We start from the raw sequence: 17,502 nt of genomic DNA on the forward strand, positions 1-17,502 counted from the left end.
GCCTCAATATAGAACCTCATAGGCTGACGACGTGTCTTATAATGAAGCAGCATAGTAGGCCTATTCTAGGGCATATTTCAGGTGCTATATGAGAACAAGTTGCCGAGGTTGTGGTAAACAGTTATTCCGTACATATACTCTCGTTCAGCCTATCTAGCTTAGAGCAATTGATACTTTGGCCTTTTCACAACGGAATCACGCAATAACTAGGCTTTTATTATAAGTCAGAATTTTTTTTATTTGACTTGTTCTCATTTTGTTAAAAGCAACAATCCAAAATTTGACCAAACTTGAGCCGCAGATATGTACCCTTTGAGTTGACGGCTCTAAAGATTATAAATACCTTATACGTCGTCCCTCAAAGCGTGTACCTAAAAAGCAAACTCTTGTCCCCCAACCTAAGAAGCTCATCTTCCGAGAACTGCGCTTTAATATGCTCTTCAGGAATCTTGGACCTTTGCTTGTTAGCCCATATATAACTCAATTCTAGAAATAGGGCAGCAAGAACGCCAGAGCCACCAAAGGCCAAAGAAAGACCAAAGCCTGTGTGGTAGAAAGGCGCTTCTTTGTCAAGATACATGAAGCTACCGATAATGCCACCAATGTTGCCCATACAGATGCAAAAGGCAACTCCGATCGCGCGGCGGTTGGTTGGAGCCAGGTTGTTGGCGGCCCAACTGGTTCCGGAAGGCTGGACGGGATAGATACCCATGCAAGTAAGCACAAGAGCAAAATAGCCAGGGCCGGTATGGCTGCCTCCTAGGTCGCCGTTGAAGCCCATCACAACAGAGTAGCCTATGGCGATGAGCAATAAGGGGATGACGACGAAGGGCATCCGCCAGAGAAAACGATCAGATAGGAAAGCGAAGAATATTGAAGAAATGCCCCCAGCCACATAAGCAGGCACTGTCATGAGTTGAGCGATTGTGTTGTTGGAAAAGCCCATTGCCTTGATGATGGAGGGGAGAGTGAACTTGGTGCCGTATGAGCATGCCGAGATACAAAGGAGGATGTATGCTTGAAGATATAGCCTCCAGTTGGTGAGAACCATTTTGAACTCATACCAGTCGAAACGATTCTCGGCTGATTGTTCCGAGAAACGCCCACCTTGCTTCACAAATGTTTGGAGCTCAAGAAATCTGATTTCGTCTTGCGACAACCAGCTTCCAGAGAGCGACGGAGAATCGACGAGGAAAAAGAAGCAAAGCACTCCAAGTAGAGTAGTAGCAATACCTTCTAGGAGGAAGATCCACCGCCAGCCCTCATAGCCACCAATGCCGTCCATTTGGGCAATTGCAGCAGCCAAGAGACCTGAGAATGCTCCAGATAAAGCGCTGGTGCAGTAAAAGTAGGCAATTCTCGTGGCAAGCTCTTTTGGCATGTACCAAAATGTACACAGATAAATTGCACCAGGGTAAAATCCTGCTTCAAACACACCAAGCAGCAGTCGCACAGCTAGCAGTCCGCCAAAGTTGCGAACAACTCCATGCATGGTCATAACAATTCCCCAAATCGTGACAAGCGAGCCGAGATAGTAGGAGGGGCGTTTGAACTTCTTCAATAAGACGTTGCTGGGGACTTCGAGCAAGATGTATGGTATGAAGAAGAGGGCTAACACAATGTTATACTGGTTGCCGACTAGATGGAGATCTTCGGAAAGTCCTTCAATTTTTGCATTTCCGATATTTGCACGGTCGAGCTGTGAGACGAGATAGAGAATCGCCAGCATTGGTACAAGTCGTAGATCAATCTGTAGTAGAAGAATGGTAAGCATTAATCTTTCTCAACAGAGACAAGTCTGTCTGCTCTTTCTCACCTTTCTGATAATTCTCTTCCTCTGATCTCGTGTTATGCTATTATAGAAGGCTGCATCATCTTCGCTCAGGCCCAGCACAGGTATGCTGTCAATAATTCTGACTGGGGCGGTCTTCTCTATGTCGTTGGTAGGTATTTCATCTTTATCATCAATCATGACAATCTCTGCTTTGTCGGTTTTGGCAGCGTTTAGCGCCATGTTGGCTTTGGGACAAGATTAAAGAAGCTGGATAAGGTGCTTAGACGAATGTCACATAAGATCTCTGTGACAAACTGTGAGAGAATGGGAAGGGCACCGCTTGAATCTTATGCTATGCAGCCATTGAGATTGTGTCAGAATTTTATTACAAAGTAGCTATAAGCTGTGATTAAATATGGCCTGCAACATCAACTGATCTGATTACATTTCATCCAAATCTCGGGGTCGTTTAGCATGAGCCCCGCACTCGAAAATCTGGGGTAAAGTTTCTACTGGGATTCTGCTAATGAAAAGCCGGTTGATGTTGAGGATTTTAATCCGAAATTCCACGATCGTCGTCGTGCTAGCGGATAAAGATCCGTAGAGAACGAATATCGAGAAGGAATATCGACGAAGCAACACCTGGAGTAATTGATTGGCTGTATTCTGACCGTTGTTAACCTTAGATAAGCATTGGATACCACTGCGGCTATTTTCAATCTCAGTACAAAGTACGAGGTACTGAAATAGGTCCCATATCCCCAATTTCCAACTGTGCAAAAAAGCATCTGCCTAGATATTTTCATAGAATATCAGAGCTTTAATCATTATGCCAGCTGCTATCTACCTCCCGGCTTCTCACCAGGCATCTTTGGATCCCTCACGGAAGCCTGTAGTGAGGCCATCGCCAACTTCAGCTACCAATGCATCCAAGGTCGAGTCCGTACCCCGCACAATAGATGCGCTGTTACGCCTGCGCGCTATATCTCATCCTCAGGATCATATTGTTTCCTATCCAAAATCAGGAATAGACTTCGTCGACTATAACTTACAGCAACTTGATGCATTCGCTTGGAGAGTGGCGAATCATTATGAGCTGCTTATTCCCGCCCGAAAGTCATCGAAAGAAAAGCCGCATGTTGTAGCGCTATTGGGCGTATCAAATTTTGAGTATCTCATTACGCTTCTTGCTTTAATAAAGCTTGGGCATACGGTTCTCCTCCTTTCAACGAGGATCACAGTTCCAGCTATTGAATCTCTTATCAATGCTACTTCGGCTTCTACAATCATTGTAGACAAGAAACATTGGAGTACTGCATGGGAGGTTCAAAAGCTGCTGCCGCGGTTGCGACTGTTTGAAGTAATAGATCGTCCAGTATTCGAGTTTCCAATTGAAGCTCATGGAGACACTCAACTAGACTCTCATTTGGATCCGGAAATTGAGGCGCAAAATATTGCTCTTATCGTGCATTCAAGCGGTATGCGAACTAAAACTTTACACTTTGTGGACTTGAAAGCTCACAACAATATAGGATCAACTGGCCATCCAAAGCCAATCTTTCAAACGCACAAGTCATGTCTTGCAAATTATGCAAGCAGCATGAATATGAAATCGTTCATCACAATGCCATTGTTTCACAACTATGGCGTCTGCAGCTTCTTTCGCGCAATCCACTGCCGCAAATCTATTCATTTTTACAATGCTGAACTTCCATTGACGCATGATAACTTGTTGAAAATATTCCAAGCGAATAACTTTGAGATTTTCTACGGCGTCCCATATACCCTGAAGCTGCTTTCAGAATCGCAAACGGGCATTGACCTCCTTCAAGAGTTAAAGCTTGTAATGTACGGTGGATCAGCCTGTCCGGATGATTTGGGAAATCTTCTTGTTGAGAATGGGGTAAATCTTATAGGACATTATGGAGCGTAAGTGAACTCATACTCTGCATCTCTGCAAAGAGATTAACAGAATGCAGGACCGAAGTCGGGCAGCTCATGACCTCTTTTCGCCCCAAAGGGGACAAAGCATGGAATTATGTACGGGAACACGATGCACTTTCACCATATTTGAGATGGGAGCCACGAGGCTCAAACCTGTTTGAGTGTGTTATTCTGGATGGCTGGCCATCTAAAGTCAAGTCCAGTCGGCCAGATGGCGCTTACGCAACCAAGGACCTTTTCGAACCTCATCCAAGCATTCCCAGAGCCTGGAAGTACATTGCCCGACTTGACGACACAATTGTCCTTGTCAATGGTGAAAAGTTCAATCCTGTGGAAATGGAAGGCAAAATACGGTCGGATAAAAACGTCACAGAAGCCGTCGTGTTCGGTGCTGGTCGTGCGCATCTTGGAATCTTGCTTGTCCCAGCTGCTGGATTAGCCACTCACACTAATGAAGAGATACTTGATATAATCTGGCCAATCTTCGAAAGTGCCAACAAATCTGCAGATGCCTTTGCCCGAATTTCGCGGGATATGATCCGGCTATTACCTCATGATTGTGCCTATCCTCGCACGGATAAGGGGAGCATAATACGACAAGCCTTTTACCAAAAGTTCAAACGGGAAATTGAGGAAACTTATGATCTTGCTGAATCAAGCTCAGAAGAGCTTGTGCAATTTGATCTTCCAGAGCTACAACAGTTTATAAGAGACCTTCTTCAGAGGACTCTTGAAACACCTACACCACTTCAAGACGACGAAGACTTTTTCTCCCTGGGTTTAGACTCATTGCAAGCTATCCAAATGAGAAGCGAGATTCTGAAGAAGGTAGATATTGGCAAAAGCAAACTTGGACAGCAAGTTGTATTTGAGCAGCCGTCAATCAGCAAGTTGAGCAGCTTTTTACTTTCTCTGCGAACTGGTAGCGATGCCAATGAGAAGATGTCCATCGAGCAACAGATGGAGAATCTGGTGATGAGATATTCGACAGAGGCTTTGTCTATACCGACTAGTTCATCAATTGTAAGCTCCCCTACAATCACGGTGATGGAAATATCTCTGACCTCCTGCTTTCTAGGTTGTTACTGGCGCTACCGGCTCTCTTGGAGCTCACATTGTCGCAAAGCTGGCTTCTAGACCCAATATTGATCAAGTCTATTGCCTAGTCCGTGCTAGTGATCTAATGCATGGCTATAAACGAGTTGTTAGCTCGATGATACAGAGAAGAGTCTACCACTCGCTATCTCTAGCCTCAAGGCGCAAAATCATTGTCTTGCCGTCAAATTTGGCGGAGCCAGATCTTGGATTATCCAAATCAGCCTACGAGTCAATCGCTGAGAATCTTACTGCAGTGATTCACTGCGCTTGGTCTGTTAATTTTAACATGCACCTCTCAAGCTTCGAGAAAGGGAATATCGCAGGTGTATCGCATCTTATTTCTCTCTGCCAATCAGCGCAGCCACCAGCTACGATGAACTTTTGTTCGTCTGTCAGCACCTGCTCTCACTCAACAGTCATTCCAGTTCCCGAGCGTGTTCCAGACTTTTCATGGGCACAAAACATGGGATACGCTCAATCCAAGTCGGTAGCCGAGCATATTTGCGCTAGAGCCGCATCTCAGGGTGTGACTACTCGCGTGCTTCGTATTGGACAAATCGTTGGCGATACAGAGCATGGCGTATGGAACCCTCAAGAAGCAGTTCCCATGATAATGCAAACTGCGGTAACAATCGGCGCTCTACCGAGACTCCAGGAAACCCCGTCGTGGCTACCAGTCGATGTTGTGGCAGATGTCGTCACAGATATATCGCTTTCTAGTGCAGGAAGCATATTTACAAATGTCACAAACCCACAACTCTTTAGCTGGAATGATGATCTTCTACCTGCTCTACGCAAATGCGGGCTTGCCTTTGACGAAGTTGAGCCTAGAGACTGGATTAAGAGATTGCGGGCATCAAACCCGGACCCAGTGGCTAATCCGCCTATCAAGCTAGTGGATTTCTTTGCTTCTAAATATGACAAAGACTCGTTTGGCCCGTCAAAGACGTTCTCCACTGAAGTGGCACGTTCTTTCTCTCCAGCTTTGGCCAAAGTTCCCAGTCTTGTGGAGGAGCATGTAGTTAAATTTGTTGGCTATCTCAACGGAAAGGCATGGAAGAGCTCATCGTCTTCTACAGAAGCTGAGAAGACAGTCATTGTGATAATGGGTCCCTCTGGAACGGGAAAGTCGACTATGGGAAGTGGGATAGCGCAAGCGCTTGATATACCTTTCATTGAAGGCGACAAACTATACTCCCGCCAAGACATCGCAACAATAAGGTCGGGCATTACACTATCCGATGAAGATAGCTTATCCTGGATCGATAGAATTAGCCGAAGAGCCACGGAGACGCTCACAGACCTCGGATACAATTGTTCGGTCGTCAGCTGCTCTGCTTTGAGGGAAAAGTACCGCAACCAGATTCGTCGCCATATGGTTACGCATAAAGTCAAGACCATCTTTATTGACTTGCAGGCTGAGAGAAATATCCTTCAGAGACGTTTACAAAAGCGCCACTGCACTGTACTAGAGACCCTGTTAATTTACAACCAACTCGATGTATATGAAAAGCCCAGCAGCAGGGAATTTGACGTGGTACCTGTAGATACGGAGAGGGCTGAAAAGGCGGTATTAGATCAGATTCGATGGATCATTGAAGAAGCAGCTGAATGGTTTTAGAGACGTTTCCAGCTACTTAAAGCTGTCGTACAAAATATTGGACTACATGAATATTTGTAACCAACTTCTTGTTCTACCTGTCTATTTTTTGTTCAAAGAGTGTAACTTGAACTCTGGTTATTTCTTTTCACTTTTGGTTAAACCAAACTTGTCCTCCTATTAACTCAGACAAAACTATTGACCATAAGCTACTAAGCTAATGTGTCATTCAAGGATGCTTGTACTTGGTTCATAGAGGCTGCATAAGCACCAACGGCCCCGCGGGTACAATCAGAGGTCCTTGGCTCTCCAGCACTATCTTCCACCTTGAATCCGCATAACCCAGGGCATACCGCGAAATGTTGGGTTCCGTTGTGCGATAAAATGCCGCGCGCAATGGTCCTTCTTCATTTTGATCCCAATATAGCCGCCGGAGCCAGGCGTGCAACCGGGGATAGTCGTGTCTGATCGATTTGAGGTTGCATTGAAAGACGCTATGGTACGCAACATCAAACCGCGCCATAGTGGTGTAGAGACGAATGTCGGCCTCGGTGATTGAGTCGCCGAAAAGGAAAGGCTTGCCGTGGCCGAGATGCTCCTCAAGGCGATCGAGGGATGCGAATAGGGGGTATATGTTTTCTTCATATGCTTTCTGCGACTTGGAGAAGCCAACCTTGTATACCCCGTTATTCACGGTGTTATACACCCAGTCATTCATGGCATCGATCTCAACTCTGAGATGCGGCGGATATAAACCTTTTCCTGGTCGATTCTCTTCACGGAGGTGCTCGGGCAGCAAGTCGTCAAATTCTGAGTAGAGCATGCGGATAATCTCTGACGATTCATTATTGACTAGAACGTCGGCTTTTTTATCCCATAATACAGGTACAGTGTAGCGGCCAGTATAGCTAGGGTCGGCTTTGAGGTATAGATCTTTAAGCTTCTTGAAGCCGTGCAGAGGATCTTCATCAAGAGAGCCCCCTTCGCCACTGTAATACCATCCCTCAGGGCCCATAGTGAAATGAAGCTGATAAATGTCGATTATAGACTCGAGTCCTTTCAGAAGCCGGACTATCATAGTTCTGTGTGCCTACATATGACAAATATTAGCTATTTTCCCATACAACATAGATCCATTCAATCCAGTAGAAGCAGAGTGAGAGAATGCGACATCACTTACCCATGGGCAACCAGGGGAGAGATAGAGGGCGTAGCGGCCCTTTTCAGCGGGAAATCGTGATTTTGGGTCCTTGGAAATGAAATTTCGAAAAATGCTATCTGGGCGTGTAAAACTGCCATCTTTGTGATAAACCTGAACAAAGTAAGTGATCGCTCCAAGTGATAAGATAGCTCTTACGAAATACCAACCATTTTTGCTGGTGACATGTCGAATAAGCTATGTGAGATGGCGCGCCACAAAAACTGAGTCAGTCAAGTATGAAACTATTTGTCTTCACTGGTGCGGATTTTGAATCTCAAATTCTTTCAATATTAAATTTATACAAAGACGTTTGAGGTACGAAAGATATATGATTGTATAGGTATTTTACATAGGCAGCAGCTGGCACTTGCTCCCATTTAACTTGTTCGTGACGTGATAGACAAGCTTACAAATTTTAAAGCCACAACGCGGGGATTGGATTTCCAAGCCTTTATCAATCAATATTGGAGCTACTGGAGCTACTGGACGATCTAAGCCATTAGGTAAGGCACCGTGCCAGTAGCAGTCTCATTTATAAAGTCCCTTGCTGCACATACGTGTTCTAGACGATGATAAAATGAAGGCATAGGATAAAGTAATTTTGGAGACATTGATGTAGTTTCGATGAGATAGAAGTTATAGAGACGAAGGCTACCAAAATGGGAAATTCTTTCGTAAGTGCGACAAAAAATAAAAGCTGGACTGAAGGAGGCCAGTTGAGATTACTAGTACTAGATCAATCTGAGCAAGGATCTCGCCTCGTAAGGCTTTTAAACGCATCCCTTTCAATGATGAGGCAAAGATCGAGGCAAGAGAGGGAGATGAAAAGTTATTTATAGAACTATTATCAAGCATGAATTAAGCTCCATTGCACATTATGTCCTGATTTGAATAATCGGTAACGGTACTACGCTGCTACCCCTCATGAGATTACTATTAGAATGTAATCGTATCTCAATCGCTATGCATATCTACAAACCAACGGTGGCAACCCTTTGGTGATACTATGGAGAAGAGCATGAATCCTTTCGGCAAACAATTAAGCGGTCAGCGCGCCTGTCATGGCACACGATTTAGTTATACACTTGTCAACTCCCTATCAGTAGTTCAGCGGCTGGCTTTTACAGAGGTAAACGCTAGGGCTGGTGAGTCGCCATACCTGTAGATAAAACATCTTTATTCTTTTTCTAATCAACGTTGGCAGTGTCGAATACATGTTTTACCTCTCCCAAGCAATCGAAACATATTTGAATGAAGCTAAGCAAGAAGCTTGATCTGCATGACTCATATCATTATGTTGTAGAGTTGTCGAGTTGTGTTGAGAAACTCTGGCCCACAACTATTTGCACCTAAAATCTCACACTAATAAGGTTGATGGCATCTAACGAGCAATAAGCTTGCAATTAGAAAACATGGTTTAATAAATAATCAACTAGACAGAACAGGCACGTATTTCGCGTATTTCGCGTATTAATGAGCGTGACATCTGATATAATAATAGTACATGATAAATATCTCGATTAATATATAAGTGTTCCATCGTGCCAACACCGTTGCTCATTAACTTTCTGTATAATCCAATTAATGACATCATCCACATTTACCATCGCTTGCTTCAACTTCAACATGGCAACGTCCTCAGGCACCGTTACAACTCTTGACGGAGTTTCTATCCGATATATTTCTGCCGGGGATGCAAACAATCCTGTTCTACTGTTCATTCCTGGATGGGCGCAAACGGCAATCCAATGGCGAAAGCAGATTTCATACTTCAGTGCCAAGTACCGCGTCATTGCTGTTGACCATCGCGGCTTTGGCGATTCCGATAAGCCTGAATGGGGATACCGAGTTACTCGTTTGGTAGCAGATCTAAACGACGTCATTCTTCAACTGGATCTCAAAGACGTTACTTTATGTGGCCACTCCATGGGCTGCTCCATCATCTGGGCACATTGGGACACTTTCGTTTCTTCCCGATCACGTATTTCTCGTCTTATACTTGTCGACCAATCACCCTGCATGATCATAGATCCAGCATGGGAGGAAGGCGTGGCCAGTTCCCTGGGATCCATCTTTACACCTTCTACTGCTCTTGAAATGGGCGCCAGTTTACGCGGGGCCGGAGGAAGTGAATATGCGGCAGGATTTCTGCGGTCTCTTTTCTCGCCATCGCTGAGCGAGGAAGATTTCGTATGGCTGAAACTTCAGTGGAGCAAAATGAATCTCTCTCATGCAGCTACGTTATTAATCAACCACGCCGTGGAGGATTGGAGGGATGTTATACCAACAATTACAGTTCCGACGCTCGTTGTCGGAGCTGAAGGAAGCGTATTTGGGATACATGGTGCTCAATGGATTGCTTCCCGAATCCCAAACGGCAAAGTGGAGATCTTCAAAGAAAATGAAAGCGGCAGCCACTTTATGTTTTGGGAGAATGATGCTAAGTTTAACAGAGTTATCGAGAAGTTTTTGAGTAGTTAATAGCGATATTTTCTGTGCTTTTGTCAACCATGAGGAATACATGTATCTTACACTATGTTTGTTTATGTAAGGTCGAACAAGAATAAAACTAAGTATAGGACTACTGCATTGACGCCGTGATGGAGAAAATAATGTCCATAAGCTTGACTGATATGATCCGATGTGGCTTAACATGATGGCATTAGTCATTTATTAAGACTGCTAATTTCTGCATTAAGCAGCGATATAGATATTCTGAAAGCACTATGATTGGATTGTGAAAGTTCGTAATGCACAGGACTGTAAGACGCAGAGGATTGGCTGGCAAAACTGGTTGCTGTTGGATAATATATACTACCTAGATTGAAGTGAATAAGAAAGAACGAAAAATGAGAATAAAGGATAACTAGATACGCCGCATGTTTCAATGAAGTGTGATAAAAAAAAAACCCCCCTGTCTCTCTCATAAATCTTCATCATCAGACCCCGGCAGAGGTAACATTGGGTCTGCGTAGAAGCCTGGCTCCTCGGGTGGTTGGAATGGATCTGGGACTGCTTCCGAAACCTTTTTGAGATTGATTGGAATATGTCGATGAAAGATGTTTCCGGCGTTTAACTTGGCTGTCGCGCTCACGGCCCCCCCCTCTCTTCATCAGGGCGATCTCTGACATAAAGGTGATGGTCAGGATGTAATAATCCAGCTGGCCAGCTGCATTTTCGTCGCGAGTCCATCGCTTATTATGCCACGTACTCGTACCGGTCCATCGAGATACTTCGTGACATTTGCCCGACACGTCCGCGTATAGAACATTACCGTCAAGTTTCTTGAAGAACCAATTCTCGGCTATATGCTGGGCAATGGCATCAATCTGATCCTTTTTGCGTTCCAACGATTCGAGCTCAAGTCGAAACTCTTGCATTGAAGGTGACATCCCCGTTTGTACTCTGTTAATCCAATCCGCTTCGAAGCGCAGCGGCTCGTCGTTTTCCCAGAGCCACCAGTCCGTGTGGCGAATTGTCAGCGTCAGCCGGCGAGGATGTAAACCGGAGGTGTGTAGTAGCTGGGCCAACCCGCCATCCTCGACACGATACATTTGCGCAAAAACATGAAGGCTTTCAATTTCGACTTTGTCTTGGTTCAACTGCCGAGCGATTTCAGGGAGCAGCCGTTTGAGTTTCGTGATGCTGTTCCAGCTATTGTAGTTGGGAGGCGCGCGATCCGGGGCAGAAATCCAGTGCGTCTGCTCCGTGAGAATAAAGGGGAGAAACCAGGTCTCTCGGTATATGGCGCGGCATGTCCTCAGCAGCTCAGTGCTAGTCTTGCGAGGGGCGAAATACGAAGGTCGCGAATAGCAGGTGTCGATGTGGTATAGGGAATTAGTGTCTTCATAGTCTGACAGCACAAAAGCAAAGACTTTGGAGCGGATTTCAGGAGGTAAGAGAGAGAACAGCGGCGATTCTTCCTGGGGCTCAATTTCCTTTGCAAGTAGTTGCTGGTACAGCGGCTCTGGTGGAGGAGGCGCTGAGTTTCTAAGCCCAGGTCTTCTGCTAAAGCGAGGGCTTTGTGTGTGAGGGCCTCTCAAGGATGAAAAGAAGAAGCTCATTCTGATGGAAAAAGACGGATGAGTGTCGCAAGAACAAGATGTAGATTAACAGACTAAGGAAATTGTTTATGCTTTTATAGAATCTGTAACAAACTGTCTACGATGTTTAGTTGGTTGGCGACATCCCGGCTAAACAGGGAAACGATAGGCAGCAATAGGCAGCAATGGGTGGATCACAGTGCTGGGAGCAGAGCGGCCCGCAACTGGGCCACTGATTCGTTGGTGCCATTGTCTATCCATATCAACTGTTGAATCTTAATTTGGACCAACCAGCCTTGAGAATTCGCGGAGCAGTGCCCAGATGTATTAAAGCAGGATATGGGGCGAGTCAACATACGACCAGGAGACCTGGAAAGCGCCTGTGTGGTTCTTACGCCTAGTGCTTCTTTTACTTGCAGTTCCGTGAAAATACTGCATTGCGGCGTTGATGCACCCAGGAAACGGATTATAGTACCTCAGTAGTAAACGAAGGCACTTACAGGCAGAAGCTACCCATTTACGTAGCGACAAATGAGATCGCTTTAGACAACAGCCGATCAAACCGGCACAAATACCAAAATGTGATTCAATAAGAGCTTTCGTACTCATCCGTCTTTTCTTTTATATTGCGTATCTACGCAGTAGAAACCGAAACGAGTGTCCGCCTCTCTCAATAGAAAGCTTCTCTCCGCTGGACCTTGTCTGTGGCGCATCGTGGCTGATACTGTGCGCAGCTCTAAAGTAGATTGTACCTCTTGGGAGAAGGCCATCACTGGAACTGGCTTTGTGCCACCGCGTCGGGGAATTTTTTTCCGATCATCTAATTTCTCATCTGATTACTCGTCACGGCATTGATGCACAAGCGGCTGCAGTTTGAAAGGGCAATCGCCATAGTGCGCTGGGTCAAGGACCTGAATCTAGTGAAGTCTCATAGCCCGAGATAGGGCGGTCGACTTTACTCGGAGGCTTTCGGTGACAGCTAAATATTCTACTTTGAATGGGGATGCAGGCGTAGACCTAGAGTGGGAAAATGAGGATGCAACAGTAAATGCAGCCAACATCTATTATTGGCGATCTAATTACTTGTATGGTAATTAAATATGGCGCAATTCGCAATAGTGATCAGATTTTCTCCCCCCTAATAACTATTACAACGAGCGCTCCTATTCAGAGTCAAGTTCCAACTAGGACGGAATGGCGGGCTAAGAGGAACCGCGGCAACAAACGTCACTTAATACCGACTGTTTCGATACAGCAAGAACATGCCCGGCACCAATGGCCAATATCTCCCCGCGAAGGCGGTTAAACCCAATTTCCATACTGTCATCCACAGCACAACGGGCCATTCAAGCGTTAGTTGGGCCGCCTTATTGCGTACCTCAAATATCCCAAAGGAATAAGTTCGGAACGATGGCTACACGCCTTGCAACTCTCTCTGACCTTGAGGACCTCATCCGTCCTAATCCCGCCTCTCCAAGTCTGCCTTGCCTGCATGTGGCGTGGTAACACCAAACGAATAAACATGCGGGGAGCCGGGAGTTCCTGCCGACGTGGCAGAGCTCCGCTGAATTGCTGGCATTGCAGGATTGGCTGAGCACGGCTGGTGCTTCGATAGTCGAGGTACACCTGAGACAGACCTCGACATTATTCCATCCCAGAGAGTTCTTAATCTCGCGCCAACATATTGCCGCCTACTCGAATCTTCTTCTTCTTTGTTTGACTTCATGAGCTTGGCTCTTCCTTTCGTCATGGACTCCAGCCGGAACCTATTCGAAGCCGCGTTAAATCCTAGCACTTGTGATAGGAGCAGTGCTCCTACAGGCAGCCCTACATTGGAGAGATATTTCCCAGAAGACCCCTTCAGCGGCGGGGCCCTCATGGCCGTGTTCGACGGAAAGGGGTTGCTCTACAGGAAAGATACTTATTTTCAAGCTAAATTGACGACGGCGGAGAGAGTATTGTATGAGGGCCAAGACGTATACCTCCTTAGTTTTGAGTTGAACTTTATGAGATCCTTCTCCCCACAGTATCGATTCCGAGGCGCCGACATCAATATTACTTTCCAGAAAGACAAGTCTTCGGACTCGGAGCCTTCAATTACACAAATTTTCCCTTCCATAATCGCGGTTGATGTTGGCGGGCGCAACGTTCAAGACACCGCCGAGCTTACCGCCGGTGCTGGAGCATCAGCTGGACCTGGGCAAATTAATGCAAGTGCGAAGCAGATACACAACGACAAAACGACCTTTGAGGGAAGAAGAAAGTTTCTTGGCCTAATGAAAGGAGATAATACGGCGTCCTGGAGACTCTACGAGGAGCCTGGAAGTCAAAGTGGGATACCCGCAGTTTTCAGGCTTGTCACTCTTGTTCGGTGCCTTAAAGGAGGGTTCAAAGTTCAACTGGAAGCATCCGTTAGGATGGCGGGGGGGGCCTAAGCTCTTGGGCCTCCACAAGCTCTTCTTCGACTCTACCTTCAAAGCACGTTCATATACACACACCATCTCGGCTCAGCCTATTCCCTTTGACTGGCGCAAATTATATGAAGAAGCCAAAAATCTATCCCCAGATAACGAAGCTGACAGGGAGGCTTGGAATAGGGATATCAGCGAATTTTTTCTTGAATCTGAAGCTGCCATTGGCCTTACCAGTAAGCAGATGAAGGTCTTGGTGGGATTTCGCGATGATTTTGGAGGAGTAGGCGGGGGAGTTCGAAAAATGAAAGCAACGGCCCTGGCTAGACTGAAAGAGGATTTGGCTGGTGAGGACGAGTCTAAGAAATTTATACAGAGGCTCAAGGATAGGATGGGTATATCCGTTCCAGACAAGCAAAACGTCTCCTTTGAGACTGCAACGGAAATCGCAGGAGAGAACGATGCTTCCGATTTGCCCCCTGCCAACCCGCAAGTTGACATTTCCGGTCTGACTGAAATTCCGAAAAGCGATGCGAACATATTTAGACCCTTCAAAGTTGAAACCCCAGAAGTTGGCCTACCATATAGAGCAACTCCATTTGGGACTTCTCCGGCACCTCCACCAGGTCCTGTGTCGGCGTCAGGCCCTGAGACGCCTAGCACCAAAGGTGAGTTACCTCGTTAGGGATCTTTACAATTGGCATTAAAGTGCACTTACTAAGAAGCCAGCCACGGATTAAGGTGCCCTTTGGGGATCCCTTTGGGGATTTCACATAGAGGAGGACAGTTCTACCAAGGAACTCTATCTGCATCTTCACATATCAGCCAGTGACGCATACAACCATTACTCTCCGGAAGAACTTCGACTGAAAGATTACAGTATATAAGTGTCGTGAAGACTTAGTAGGGTCTCAGAATTGCTCCAGAATCTAGCTAGCTGGTTGCCGCTTTAGAAGGTCTAAGTGATGCTGGCTGCCGTCACTCCTTCATTACTTTTCGGACTTTGGAGTCCTCCCGGATGTTGCTCTAGAGATACCACTCATGAGTCTTAGTCATCCATGCGGAAAGAGATTCAATATGAATAAAGCTGGATACCTATTTCGGTTTCTCCTGTACTTAAGCTTGCATTACTCGTGCTTATGAGACTCATCATGGTATCATTGCCTTCAACGAGCATTCAGGGCGTGATATACGATTAACAATTGCGCTGACATTATTCATTTGTTTTATGAAACATCATTTTATGATACAGTGCGCCAAGAATGTTGGCACCAGTTTAGAATAATATACAGCTCTATGGCATATGGATATTTGCAGGTTTGTCCATTTTGACCTTGACCTTCTCCATCTCAATGATTTCTGGTTTGCCTTCTACCCTGTGCTCCAACACGTAATTCCTAAACTGTCTCGTTGGTACTTCTTTGTCAAACATTTCGTTAATATCCTCCAAGCTCCTCCCCTTCATCTCAGGAACACAGAAGTATGCAAATAGGAACGAGCATATAGCCAGCCCCCCGAATATGAATCCTACTTTGGACTGCAAATTCGCATACGGGGCGTTGAGTAAGTATGGAGTGAAGAAGGAAAAGAGAAAGCTAAGAGCCCGGATGTTAGTGTATAATGTCTCTAAACCGGTGGTAATGTAAATTTAACTTACTTAGTTACAATATTAACCATAGAGGCAACTCTTTGGGTCTTATCACGGAGTCTTGATGCTGGAAGCTCTGTTGTGACAATGTAGTTCAAAGGGTCCCAACTAAAGGTCAGACTGGCTGACGACAATGCCGTGGCGCCAACGATGACTTTCTTTTGCGCAAGAGAAGGATTTGCAGCTGTTCCAATGCCCCCCATAGTAAATAGCCAGATGATTTGGAGAACGGAGCCGGTCATTAAGATTGGGCGACGGCCAATTCTATCCGTGATGGAAATCCCAACAAGACAGGAGAAGAAATTGATGGATGAGCTCATGATGGAATAGTTGAATGGATTAATTGAGCCAACAGACTGTACGAAGAGTGTTCCGTACGCAGCAGTGAATGGCGATCCTGTGGCTTGGATGAAAAAGTTCATGCCCATAGCGACAAGAGTACGCCTCCGATTGGTGCCACGGAAAAGATCCGAATACCGTCCTTGATTATGTTCGTCGATCAGAGACAGCCGCAGGACTTCGAGGTCTTCAAGAGCATTGTATGATGGATCGGAGCCGCGAAGCGTTTGGAGAGACCGAAGCGCATCTTCCTCTCTATCTTGCAGGAGTAGCCATCTGGGAGACTCTGGAATAAACCAGACGCATGATGCCACCGTGATGGGCACGATGTAAAATAGACCCATTGGGATTCTCCATGCCGCATTGGACGTAAGCTCACTTGTGCCGCGGCAGACACTGTTGATGATTACGCCACCGAGTAATAGACTAGTTTGATATGTTCCAACAGCGAATCCTCTGATTGGAGCTGGGACAATCTCGGCTTGGAATGGGGGACATGTAGCTAGTTCCATTCCTATATATGTATAATTGAGGATACGGCCGGCGAGTACCTGCCCCCTTGTCGTAGCGGAGATGAGGACAGTCGCAGACATGATTGCCCAGAGGGACATGCAGAACATGGCCATTCTACGGCCATATTTAGCACTGATGTTGCTGCCAACGTAAAGACCTGAAAGCGTCATGTGTTAGATACAAGATCTTCTGAAGACGTGCTTTGTTTAAGCTTTGACATACCAACGGCAAATCCTATAAAGTTGAGGCTATTCAACAGAGACAGGTAGTATGTTGGGACAGCATATGTATTGGTCTTTGGGTTGTAGTCTCCGAATTGCTTCTTATACGCAAGCATTGCTTGGCTCGTCGCAATACCTTGGTTGTCAAAGCCATAGTTGAAGGTAGACAAGGCGATTAGAGCCACAGAAAGGGCCAGACGAGGGGTAAAGTGCCGAGCGAATCGGTTCTGGCGAATGAACGAAAACGCCATTTTCGATAAAGCTGTTTTATAAGCTCGACAGCATGCGGCTGTTTCAGTAATAATGCCACGGGGTGCAGCCGTGCATATATATATACGTTTATGAGCGCGTCAAGGGGCCATCGCGCCTTTACCAAAGCATTCTTCCGTTACCAAAATAACCGGAAAGCGGACTAGGTGGTGTCGTCTTGCGACTACAGAAGGGATTGTCATTTTACGAGCATGTCGTGATAGTGTATGGCCGAGAAGCCAAGTTTGACGTTGACAACCGAAGGGTTTATGGGCGCGATCATGTGCGTTGAAGGCTAGAAAATCTTTCCGCGCCATCAAAAATCTTTCCGCCTGTCAGAGGCTCCCAGGCTAGTTTAGAAGAAAAGAGGCGACTATAGTGAATGGCAGTGCTGACTCGCCCAGTCCCCGTTGCTGCCATCGCGCAGCTCTTAGTCCTATGGCGCAATAAGCTAAACACCA

At 46.0% G+C, this 17,502-nt stretch overlaps 8 protein-coding genes across 8 annotated transcripts; 4 read left to right on the plus strand and 4 right to left on the minus strand.

The window, feature by feature from the left end:
* Positions 1-358: 358 nt before the first annotated feature.
* Positions 359-2,014, minus strand: TrAtP1_009961 (uncharacterized protein; the record flags this gene model as incomplete). The annotated part of the gene is made up of 2 exons (XM_014093679.2): positions 359-1,750; positions 1,817-2,014. The coding sequence occupies 2 exons, from the start codon at positions 2,012-2,014 to the stop codon at positions 359-361; spliced, it is 1,590 nt and encodes a 529-aa protein (XP_013949154.2).
* Positions 2,015-3,394: 1,380 nt separating this feature from the next.
* TrAtP1_009962 (putative secondary metabolism biosynthetic enzyme) lies at positions 3,395-6,437 on the plus strand (the record flags this gene model as incomplete). The annotated part of the gene is made up of 3 exons (XM_014093678.2): positions 3,395-3,703; positions 3,754-4,741; positions 4,797-6,437. Exons 1-3 carry the CDS (start codon positions 3,399-3,401, stop codon positions 6,435-6,437), a joined length of 2,934 nt encoding a protein of 977 aa, XP_013949153.2. The 5' UTR covers positions 3,395-3,398.
* A 29-nt stretch (positions 6,438-6,466) lies between these two features.
* TrAtP1_009963 (uncharacterized protein) lies at positions 6,467-7,946 on the minus strand. The gene is made up of 3 exons (XM_014093677.2): positions 7,785-7,946; positions 7,597-7,728; positions 6,467-7,506 (listed from the first exon to the last, which is right to left on the minus strand). Exons 1-3 carry the CDS (start codon positions 7,800-7,802, stop codon positions 6,667-6,669), a joined length of 990 nt encoding a protein of 329 aa, XP_013949152.2. The 5' UTR covers positions 7,803-7,946; the 3' UTR covers positions 6,467-6,666.
* Positions 7,947-9,192: 1,246 nt separating this feature from the next.
* On the plus strand, positions 9,193-10,199 carry TrAtP1_009964 (uncharacterized protein). Its single transcript, XM_014093676.2, has one exon. The coding sequence runs from the start codon at positions 9,202-9,204 to the stop codon at positions 10,096-10,098; it is 897 nt and encodes a 298-aa protein (XP_013949151.2). The 5' UTR covers positions 9,193-9,201; the 3' UTR covers positions 10,099-10,199.
* Positions 10,200-10,556: 357 nt separating this feature from the next.
* Positions 10,557-11,681, minus strand: TrAtP1_009965 (uncharacterized protein; the record flags this gene model as incomplete). Its single annotated transcript, XM_014093675.2, has 1 exon — positions 10,557-11,681. The coding sequence occupies one exon, from the start codon at positions 11,679-11,681 to the stop codon at positions 10,557-10,559; it is 1,125 nt and encodes a 374-aa protein (XP_013949150.2).
* A 1,727-nt stretch (positions 11,682-13,408) lies between these two features.
* TrAtP1_009966 (uncharacterized protein) lies at positions 13,409-14,095 on the plus strand (the record flags this gene model as incomplete). Its single annotated transcript, XM_066114510.1, has 1 exon — positions 13,409-14,095. One exon carries the CDS (start codon positions 13,409-13,411, stop codon positions 14,093-14,095), a length of 687 nt encoding a protein of 228 aa, XP_065970606.1.
* Positions 14,096-14,315: 220 nt separating this feature from the next.
* Positions 14,316-14,958, plus strand: TrAtP1_009967 (uncharacterized protein; the record flags this gene model as incomplete). The annotated part of the gene is made up of 2 exons (XM_066114511.1): positions 14,316-14,739; positions 14,813-14,958. The coding sequence occupies 2 exons, from the start codon at positions 14,316-14,318 to the stop codon at positions 14,956-14,958; spliced, it is 570 nt and encodes a 189-aa protein (XP_065970607.1).
* A 407-nt stretch (positions 14,959-15,365) lies between these two features.
* Positions 15,366-17,347, minus strand: TrAtP1_009968 (uncharacterized protein; the record flags this gene model as incomplete). The annotated part of the gene is made up of 3 exons (XM_014093673.2): positions 16,794-17,347; positions 15,729-16,728; positions 15,366-15,666 (listed from the first exon to the last, which is right to left on the minus strand). Exons 1-3 carry the CDS (start codon positions 17,041-17,043, stop codon positions 15,366-15,368), a joined length of 1,551 nt encoding a protein of 516 aa, XP_013949148.1. The 5' UTR covers positions 17,044-17,347.
* Positions 17,348-17,502: the final 155 nt, after the last annotated feature.

Source organism: Trichoderma atroviride, chromosome 5 (genome assembly GCF_020647795.1).
Source record: "Trichoderma atroviride chromosome 5, complete sequence".
In the NCBI taxonomy this organism is placed as follows: Eukaryota; Fungi; Ascomycota; class Sordariomycetes; order Hypocreales; family Hypocreaceae; genus Trichoderma; species Trichoderma atroviride.

Excerpts from the sequence above, each read along its gene's own strand:
- TrAtP1_009963 (XM_014093677.2), bottom strand. Across the intron at positions 7,507-7,596 it reads TCTCCCCTGGTTGCCCATGG|GCACACAGAACTATGATAGT; the intron begins GTAAGTGATGTC and ends TGTCATATGTAG.
- TrAtP1_009964 (XM_014093676.2), top strand. The coding sequence starts at position 9,202 with ATGACATCATCCACATTTACCATCGCTTGCTTCAACTTCAACATGGCA.